Source organism: Colobus angolensis, unplaced genomic scaffold (assembly GCF_000951035.1).
Source record: "Colobus angolensis palliatus isolate OR3802 unplaced genomic scaffold, Cang.pa_1.0 Scaffold34, whole genome shotgun sequence".
Taxonomy (NCBI): domain Eukaryota; kingdom Metazoa; phylum Chordata; class Mammalia; order Primates; family Cercopithecidae; genus Colobus; species Colobus angolensis.
Window position 1 is genome coordinate 6,390,721 of NW_012116710.1, and position 9,617 is coordinate 6,400,337.

Genomic DNA, 9,617 nt, shown 5'->3' on the forward strand with positions numbered 1-9,617 from the left:
GGGAGGCGGAGCTTGCAGTGAGCTGAGATCCGGCCACTGCACTCCAGCCTGGGCGACAGAGCGAGACTCCGCCTCAAAAAAAAAAAAAAAAAAAGTTAAAATGAGAAAGTAAACTGGAGTCAGTATATTCACTTAAACCAGGGTTTTTCACCCTTGGCCCTATTGACACTTTGGATTAGATAATTCTTATACAGGACTGCCCTGTGCATTGAAGGATTTTTGTAGCATCCTGGGCATCTGCCTACTAGATGCCAGTATTGCGACAATCAGTTACATCTCTTGGCATTGCCAAATTTCCCAGGGGTAGGCGTACAGACAGAATTATTCCTAGTTCTGAACCACTGTTTTACAGTGTACAGATGTGTTTATATATTCATTGTGGTTTAGATTCAGCACACTGGCTTAAAGTGGGCAGATCTGGAAGCCTAGTGATTCAAAGTGGGCAAAATACACTGGCATAAGTTAGGTGCAGTGGCTCACGCCTGTAATCCCAACACTTTGGGAGGCCAAGGCGGGAGGATCACTTGAGCCCAGGAGTTCAAGACCAGCCTGGTCAACAGAGCAAGACTCTGTCTCTGTCTCTTTAAAAAAAGTATGTATACACTGGCGTAATGTCAGCAGATTTATGTGTATGTGGGTTATTTATTTATTTATTTATTTAAGACAGTCTCACTCTGTTGCCAGGCTGGAGTGCAGTGGCGTGATCTTGGCTTGCTGCAACCTCCACCTTCCAGGTTCAAGTGATTCTCTTGCCTCAGCCTCCCGAGTAGCTGGGACTACAGGCACGTGCCACCACGCCCGGCTAATTTTTTTTTTTTTAATTTTTTATTTTAATAGAGGCGGGGTTTCACCATGTTGGCCAGGATGGTCTTGATCTCCTGACCTCGTGATCCATCTACCTCGGCCTCCCAAAGTGCTGGGATTACAGGCATGAGCCACCATGCCCGGCCTTGTATGTGGGTTTTAAGTGGGCCAATGTATAAGCGTTCTGTTTCATACCTGTGGTAGTATGTGGATATAAGTATCAGCTTAAAACGGGGCAGGTAAATCAATCTCTGTTCCTCTCTGGCGGTATATCATTCCTTCTATCTTTGGACCTAGAAATGAGTTAGTTCAAACCAGGTGGGTATGCAGACCTGTTTGTATCTGGTAGATAAGAAACCCCTGGTTTGTCTGGGAGGTTGAGCAGCGGCTTATTGTGGAATCTCTTTGTGCCTGGTGTTTTCCTAGATCCAATTCTGGTACAGCAGTTGCGCCGGACGTACAAATATTTCAAAGATTACAGACAGGTAAGCAGAAGCCCTGGGCTCAGTCCCCATGTCTCCAGCCCTGGCCTCCTTGTCTGAGCGCCCCCATCCATCCCTCTCCCACAGATGATCATCGAGCCCACCAGCCCTTGCCTTCTCCCAGACCCTCTGCAGGAGCCGTACTACCAGCCACCCTACACGCTTGTTTTGGAGCTCACTGGCGTCCTCTTGCATCCTGAGTGGTCGGTGTGTCCCGGGAAAGGCAGTGGGTTGGGGATAGACCTGGGCAGCGGGGTTGTGATAAGGTGGACTTTCAGCCCGAACTGTGCTGTGTGATCTTGGGGAGGAGATGTCACCTGTCATTGCCTCGCTTTCTTCAGCTGGGAGAAGGCAGTCATGCTAACAGCCACTCTGTAGGGTGGTGTAGGTGTGCCCAGGCATGCTGTAAGTGCCACAAAGGAGCCAGACCCTTAGTCACAGCCCATGTTGTACTTCTTAACCTCCAAGAGCCACAAAGACAGAGGGAGAGAACTCTATTCTGGGAATCCCCCAGGCTGGATCTTTGTCTTCTTGGGGACTCTGAGGGCCTCTGGGTCTTGGTGTTTCACTGTCGTCACTGTCTTCCCAGCTGGCCACTGGCTGGAGGTTTAAGAAGCGCCCAGGCATCGAGACCTTGTTCCAGCAGCTCGCCCCTTTATATGAAATTGTCATCTTTACGTCAGAGACTGGCATGGTGAGGCTCTGGGGCAGGGGAGGGAAGGTCGGTGTGGTGGGAGGTGTAGAGATCTGGAGGACCAGGGCTCAGCCTGACCTTTTCTCCCTCCCTTCCCACCCGCAGACTGCATTTCCACTCATTGATAGCGTGGACCCCCATGGCTTCATCTCCTACCGCCTATTCCGGGACGCCACAAGATACATGGATGGACACCATGTTAAGGTGCCATGGGTTCATGGATGGGCCTCTGGGATTTGGTGGGGTTGGCACCACGTGAGGGAAGGAGGGCCTAGCTCTGACCCTAGCCTCACCTGGCTTATAGTTCTGCCTAGATTCGATTCCTGCTGGCAGGCGCACGCCTGCCTCCAGCCTTGGCCAGACATCTGCACCCTTCTTTGTTCCCTGGAATCTGGGTGTGGGAGTGGGGGGAAATGAGGTCTCTCTAAAGAAGATAGGGGTTAGTGGTAAGGATGTACCATTTAGAAGCTGGTTTTATCTTGCTGTATCTGTAACTTAGTGCTTCTGGGAAGGTTTGCTTATAATTGTACATGTGAGACTGGTTGCGGTTTGTTTGACCTGGCGTCTGTTACTGTGGCCAGTGATATATTCAGGAGTCTGGATCTGTGAATGGGCCTCTGTGGATCTGGCTCCAAGTGTCTATGTGTCTGTTGGGTTTCTGTTTCTGTCTGTGTCCTGGGGAGGGGGGTCTGTGTTGTTCTTGGGAATTCAGAAATACATGGACTGTGATCGAGGGTCTTGAAGGGTCTGTGTCTGGGAGCCTGTCTTTGTCGTTCCCTGGGTATGGCTGCAGATCTGTCTGCACCTGTTTACTTGAGTAAGAGGTTCTTAAACCTGCGACATACCACAGTCACCTGGGCAGGGGTTTAACATGAGAGTGGCCGCCTCCCTCTCCAGGGAACTTCCTAATCGCCCTTCTGTGTGCTAGACCCTGGGTCTAGGAGTCTATGTGATTAGCTCCTCAATATCCTGGGGCTTGTTTTGTTTTTTGTTTCTAAGACAGGGTTTTGCTGTGTCACGCAGACTGGAGTGCAGTGGTATGAACACGGCTCACTGCAGTCTCAACTTTCAGAGCTCAAGTGGTCTTCCCACCTCAGCCTCCCGAGTAGCTGGGCCTATAGGCGCACACCACCACGCTTGGCTAATTGTGTGTGTGTGTGTGTGTATGAGATGGAGTCTCACTGTGTTGCCCAGGCTGGAGTTCAGTGGTACGATCTTGGCTCACTGCAACCTCCCGAGTAGCTGGGCCTATAGGCGCACACCACCACGCTTGGCTAATTGTGTGTGTGTGTGTGTGTATGAGATGGAGTCTCGCTGTGTTGCCCAGGCTGGAGTTCAGTGGTACGATCTTGGCTCACTGCAACCTCTCCCTCCCAGGTTCAAGTGATTCTCCTTCCTCAGCCTCCCGAGTAGCTGGGACTACAGGTGCACACCACCACGCCCGGCTAATTTTTTGTATTTTCAGTAGAGACAGAGTTTCGCCATGTTGCCCAGGCTGATTTTGAACTCCCGAGCTCAGGCAGTCCGCCCACCTTGGCCTCCCAAAATTCTGGGATTACGGGCGTGCGCCACCACATGCCGCCATTTTTTGTATCTAGTAGATATGGGGTTTTACCATTTTGTCCAGGCTGGTCTTGAACTCCTGACCTCAGGTGACCCGTCCGCCTCGGCCTCCCAAAGTGCTGGGATTACAGGCATGAGCCACTGCGCCCGGCCCATGCCCACCTAATTTTTAAATTTTTTGTAGAGATGAGATCTCTCTGTGTGGCCCAGGCTGGTCTAGAACTCCTGGGCTGAGTGATCCTCCTGCCTTGGCCTCCCAAAGGGCTGGGATTACAGGCGTGAGCGCCATGCCTGGTCCTCTGCGGGGGTCGATGCCATCATCCAAAGCTGGTCTTTGAGAGGCCCTGCCATTGTGATCCCAGTATGTGTGGCGCTGTGTATGTGTGTTTTGTGTGTTTTGGGTCTTCTTGATGGGGGGAGAGTTGGGCACAGATGTTGACCTGATCTGTCACTCACTTCCAGGACATTTCATGTCTGAATCGGGATCCAGCTAGAGTAGTAGTTGTGGACTGCAAGAAGGAAGCCTTCCGCCTACAGCCCTATAACGGCGTCGCCCTGCGGCCCTGGGACGGCAACTCTGATGACCGGGTCTTACTGGACCTGTCTGCCTTCCTCAAGAGTAAGGCCGACTCCTGATCCCTTGGCCTCTGACCCCAGAGCCCCTGATTCTGAAGAGGAAGGATAAATGCATTATTCGTGGCTGGGTGACTGAGGTGCAGGAGGTACCTGAGCACCTTGGAGTCTTTAGGAGCTTCTTAGGATGTTCATGGAATGTTTAGGGGATACTTGGGGATGTTCAGGGGAACCCTTTCAGAGTGTTTAGAAGCATTCCAGGTAGCACTGACCGCCCCCCTGCCCCAGTGTGGGACCTTCCCCTTGTGGGCCCTGCCTGCCTCTGGCCTTCAGAAGCCTGGCTGACCACCCCCTGTTGTGTCCACAGCCATTGCACTGAACGGTGTGGAGGATGTGCGAACCGTGCTGGAGCACTATGCCCTGGAGGATGACCCACTAGCAGCTTTCAAGCAGCGGCAAAGCCGGCTAGAGCAGGTTGGTGCTCAGATGCCCAGAGTGGAGGATAGGCTCTGAGGCTGCTGAAGGAGGAGCCCGGAGCAGTCCATCTCCATACTCCTGGCTTGGCTGTGTGACCGTGAGCAGATACCTCCTCTCTGCTTCAGTCTCTGTAACCAGGGGGACATAACACAGCCTGTCCTGTAGGGTTGCCAGAATGAGGGGATGCACTGATTCTGCAGCCTGCCCTGAGAACAGGAGACAGGCAGAGCTTTGAGACTGGACTGGAAGAGGGGTTGCCCTTGATGGTCTTGAGTAGGTCTGGGGGGCCCCTTGTGGAGGCGGACTGTGGGTTTTAGATCAGGTCTGGAAAGAGGATCCCTGGGCACATGGCCCAAGGCTGTGGGGAGAGTTGTGGTGGTCTTGTTGGGACCCTGGTAATTTGGAAGTGGGACTGAGAGTATGGATTGCATCTGGGTAAGATGCCCAGGGGTCTAGGCTGAAGTTCACCAGATTCTAGGTTAGATTCCTAGAGTTGGGAGTCCCTGAGTGCCCAGAGAAGAAATCCCTAGAGATTTGGTCCTGGGGACCCCCCCCCAGGGAACTCCCCCTGCCTGCCACATCCAGACAGGGGTCATGGGGCTCAGGGGGCCAGGGGCAGGATGATGCAGTCTGATGAGGAAGGCTGTGGGGTTTGGACCTGGGATCTCACCAGCATTCACCTTGGGGTAACAGGGTCTGGGATGGGATCTCAGGTTCAGGGGAGGGGTCCCTGGGATCTGGGGAAGGGGATTATGAGAGTCTGGGGCCTGAGAAGCTACTGCAGTTCAGGCCTGAATATCTCAAGTGCCTAGTATTGGAGTCTGGCATCCCCCCAAACATTGAAGCCTAGGCTCCTGCGGCTCAGAGCTGGCTCTTCCCAGTGTCTGGGCTGGGGAGCTGAGGTCTAGGGTCCCTTGTGTCTGGGTTGGGGGCCCCAGGGTTTGGGGAAAGGGATCTGGACTTGGCAGAAGTCAGGAGGAAAGGTGGCCCCTGGGCTGAGGCCTGGGGAGCTGGGCGTCTGGGAGGAGGCTCTGTCCTCCCTGGGCTGACTCTCTCCTCCATCTGTCTCCCAACCCCAGGAGGAGCAGCAGCGCCTGGCTGAGCTCTCCAAGTCCAACAAGCAGAACCTCTTCCTCGGCTCCCTCACCAGCCGCTTGTGGCCTCGCTCCAAACAGCCCTGAACTCTGGGCCTCCTCAAACTCAGTGCCGGAGTCCAGGGCCCCAGTGCTTCCAGACCAAGACTTGGGCCACCACTGTCCAATAAAGTACATCCCAGATGCCACACCTGCTGTGTCCCGAGAGTCTCCAGATGGGGGCATCGGGATGCGGTCTGGGACTTTCGGGTCACCATCCCACAGTGGCTGATTGGCCGCCAAGCACAGAGTGGGGGCTTTGTTGGATCAGAGCGTATTTTTCACCCTGGTCTGGGAATGTAAAAACCCTCGCTGTGTCTTCCTGTGTGTTGTGTGATCTGTAAAAAATACATCTCCCTCTGACCACAGATTCCCCATGTGTGGAGAAGGGAAGAGAGGATGGCACTTGGCTTTAAAGACAGGTAGCTGCCATGCTACTGTGGAGAGACTGTGTTATGGGCCCAGTGGGGCTCTGGTGGACCAGAGATCACCCCTCAACAGGCCAACTGCTGCTTGGCTCCAGCCAGTGTGGCCCTGGAATAAAGGGGGCCTGGAGTTGCGTGACATGCCAGTTTTGAAAAGAAGCAAGAACTTGGGAATTTTTTTTTTTTTGAGACAGGGTCTCACTGTTGCCCAGGCTGGAGTGCAGTGATATGATCTTAGCTCACTACAGCCTTGACCTCCTGGGCTCAAGTGATCTCCAAGTGACCCTCCTGCCTCAGCCTCCTGAGTACCCTCTTGGAGACTACACGTGCGTGCTGCCACACCCAGCTAACTTAAACAAATTTTTTTTTGTAGAGATGGGGTCTTGCTGCCCAGGCTGGTCTCAAACTCCTAGTCTCAAGCAGTCTTCCTGCTTTGGCCTCCCAAAGTGCTAGGATTACAGATGTGAGCTACCGTGCCCAGCTAAAATTGGGGTTTTTGTATTAAATTTCCCTATTTTAAAATGTTGACTTCTAACTAAAACAGGCAGATATGTAGCAGTGTTCTCCACTGGAACTTTCTGTGATGCTTGGTTCGTGTTCTAGATCTGTATTGTCCAGTGCAGTAGCCAGTGACCACATAAAGTTTCTGAGCACTTGAAATGTGGCTGGCATGACTGAGAAACTGAATTTTTAAATTTTGTTTTAGGCTGGGCGCAGTGGCTCACCCCTGTAATCCCAACACTTTGGGAGGCTGAAGCAGGAGGATTGCTTGAATCCAGGAGTACGAGACCAGCCTGGGCAGCATGGTGAAATCTTATCTCTAAAAAAATACAAAATAATTAGCCCAGTGAGGTTGTGTGTACCTGTAGTCCCAGTTACGTGAGAGGCTGAGGTGGAAGGAATCCCTTGAGCCCAGGAGGTCATGCGTGGCTGTGATGAGCTGTGATCGTGCCACTACATTCTAGCCTGGGTGACAGAGTGAGACCCTGTCTCAAAACAAAAAAAAAAAAAAAAAAAAGGCTTAAAACTTTTTTTGGAGAGAGGGCGAGAGGGCTTCACTCCGTCGCCCAGGCTGGAATGCTGTGGTGTAGCTGTAGCTCACTGCAGTGTCGAACTCTTGGGCTCAAGCAATCTTCCTGCCTTGGCCTCCCAAATGCTGGGATTGCAGGAGTGAGCCACCATGACCAGCTACTTTTAATTAATTTAAATGGCCACGTGTCTCCTGTATGGACAGTGCCACTGTGTATTACTTCAGAATATGAGTTCCAGATTGTGTAAGTTCAAATCCAAGCTCTACCACTTCCTGGCTGGCTTGTGATCCCGTGCAAGTTACTTCACCTCTCAGTGCCTCGGTGTCTACATTTATAGAATAACAGGACAGGCGCAGTGGCTTCTGCCTGTCATCCCAACACTTCAGGAGGCTGAGGTGGGAGGATCACTTGAGGCCAGGAGTTGGAGAGCAACCTGGGCAATATAGGAAGACCCTGTCTCTTGAAAAAAAAAAAAGTTACCGTCTCATAGGCTAGCTTTGGGGAAGCACTCCCATGTAGGCACTCAGATGGTAGTTATGTAAACCTTAGGCAAGGCACCTCTCCCTCAGTTTCCTCATCTCTAAATGGGGTGATGGTAGTGCGTTAGCAGATGGTTGTGAGGAGTAAACAGCACAGTCCGTACGTGGGTTATATGTTTGTATTCCCAGGGGCTTGCTGTTAACAAGCCATATGGGTTATTACAGATTGAAATATCTTAGCTGGGCGTGGTGGCTCACCCCTATAATCCCAACACTTTTGGGAGGCCGAGGTGGGTGGATCACCTGAAGTCAGGAGTTTGAGACCAGCCTGGCCAAGGTGGCGAAACCCCATCTCTACTAAAAAATACAAAGAAATTAGCTGGGCATAGTGGCGCGTGCCTGTAATTCCAGCTACATGGGAGGCTGAGGCAGGAGAATCGATTAAACCCGGGAGGCAGAGGTTGCAGTGAGCCGAGATCACAACACTGCACTCCAGCCCAGGTGACAGAGCGAGACTGTCTCAAAAACAAAAAAAAAACAAAGCTCTGCTGTCATGAACTGATGTTCAGTGTTCTCATGGAGGAGACGGACAATGATCAGATAACTTCCTGGGTAATAAATGCATAAAGAAAAAGTATAGGGGCCGGGCGCGGTGGCTCAAGCCTGTAATCCCAGCACTTTGGGAGGCCGAGACGGGTGGATCACGAGGTCGGGAGATCGAGACCATCCTGGCTAACATGGTGAAACCCCGTCTCTACTAAAAAAAAAAAAAAAAACTAGCCGGGCGAGGTGGCGGGCACCTGTAGTCCCAGCTACTCGGGAGGCTGAGGCAGGAGAATGGCGTGAACCCAGGAGGCGGAGCTTGCAGTGAGCTGAGATCCGGCCACTGCACTCCAGCCTGGGCGACAGCGCAAGACTCTGTCTCAAAAAAAAAAAAAAGAAAAGAAAAAGTATAGCAAGGAGCCGCAGTAATCTGGGAACTTGGAGGACTGGTTTAGACCGGATGGGATGGACAGGAGACCTCTTGGGAAGGCGCATCTGAGCAGAGATGGGACGAAGTGAGGAGGGAAGCCCTGAGATAGCTGGGTGTGCCTGAGGCACACTCAGGGCCTCCACAACTGCTGTTCGCTCTGCCAGAAGTGTTTTTCCCTAAAGTCTACACGACTTACTCTTTTAGGCCTTTGCTTAAATGTGACCTTGGCATGGCCTATTTTTTTTTTTTCTTTTTTCGAGACAGTCTCGCTCTGTTGCTCAGGCTGGAGTGCAGTAGTGTGATCTTGGCTTACTGCAACCTCCACCTCCTGGGTTCAAGTGATTCTTCTACCTCAGCTTCCCCAGTAGCTGTGACTACAGGTGCCTGCCACCATGCCCAGCTAATTTTTGTATTTTTAGTAGAGATGGGGTTTCAGCATGCTGGCCAGGCTGGTCTTGAACTCCTGACCTCAAGTGATCTGCCCGCCTCGGCCTCCCAAAGTGCTGGGATTACAGGAGCCACCCGCGCCTGGCCAGCATGGCCTTCTATGGTCACTACGATCAGCATATAAAGAAAAGTCATGAGTAGTAAGATGCTCAGAAATCCCTTAAAGTACATGACACTACGCACACCACAAACGAATCCACATGAAATGCCATCGTGCCTGCCACAAACCTTCACAAAGGCTGACAATTTTTATGATCTTTAAAATTTTCGGGCCAGGCTCAATGGCTCACACCTATAATTCCAACACTTTAGGAGGCTGAGATAGGAGCATCTTTTGAGGCCAGGAGTTCGAGACCAGCCTAGGTAACATAGTGAGACCCTCTCTGGGGGGGGGTGGGGTGGAAAAAAGGCCAGGCGTGGTGGTGGGCGCCCACAATCCCAGCTAAATGGAAGGCTGAGTAAGGTATGAGAATTGCTTGAACTCGGGAAGCGGAGGTTGCAGTGAGCCGAGATCAAGCCACTGCACTGCAGCAGCC

The 9,617-nt window shown here is 52.1% G+C and overlaps 1 protein-coding gene across 1 annotated transcript in view; it reads left to right on the plus strand.

Moving 5' to 3' along the window:
• TIMM50 (translocase of inner mitochondrial membrane 50 homolog (S. cerevisiae)) overlaps positions 1-6,045 on the plus strand; it is a 10,263-nt gene extending 4,218 nt beyond the window's left edge. Inside the window, 7 exon segments of the mRNA XM_011952440.1 lie at positions 1,231-1,289; positions 1,374-1,493; positions 1,876-1,980; positions 2,086-2,184; positions 4,006-4,162; positions 4,484-4,590; positions 5,673-6,045. Of these exon segments, the coding sequence (XP_011807830.1) occupies positions 1,231-1,289; positions 1,374-1,493; positions 1,876-1,980; positions 2,086-2,184; positions 4,006-4,162; positions 4,484-4,590; positions 5,673-5,774 (749 nt within the window). The 3' untranslated portion in view covers positions 5,775-6,045.
• The last annotated feature ends 3,572 nt before the right edge of the window (positions 6,046-9,617 follow it).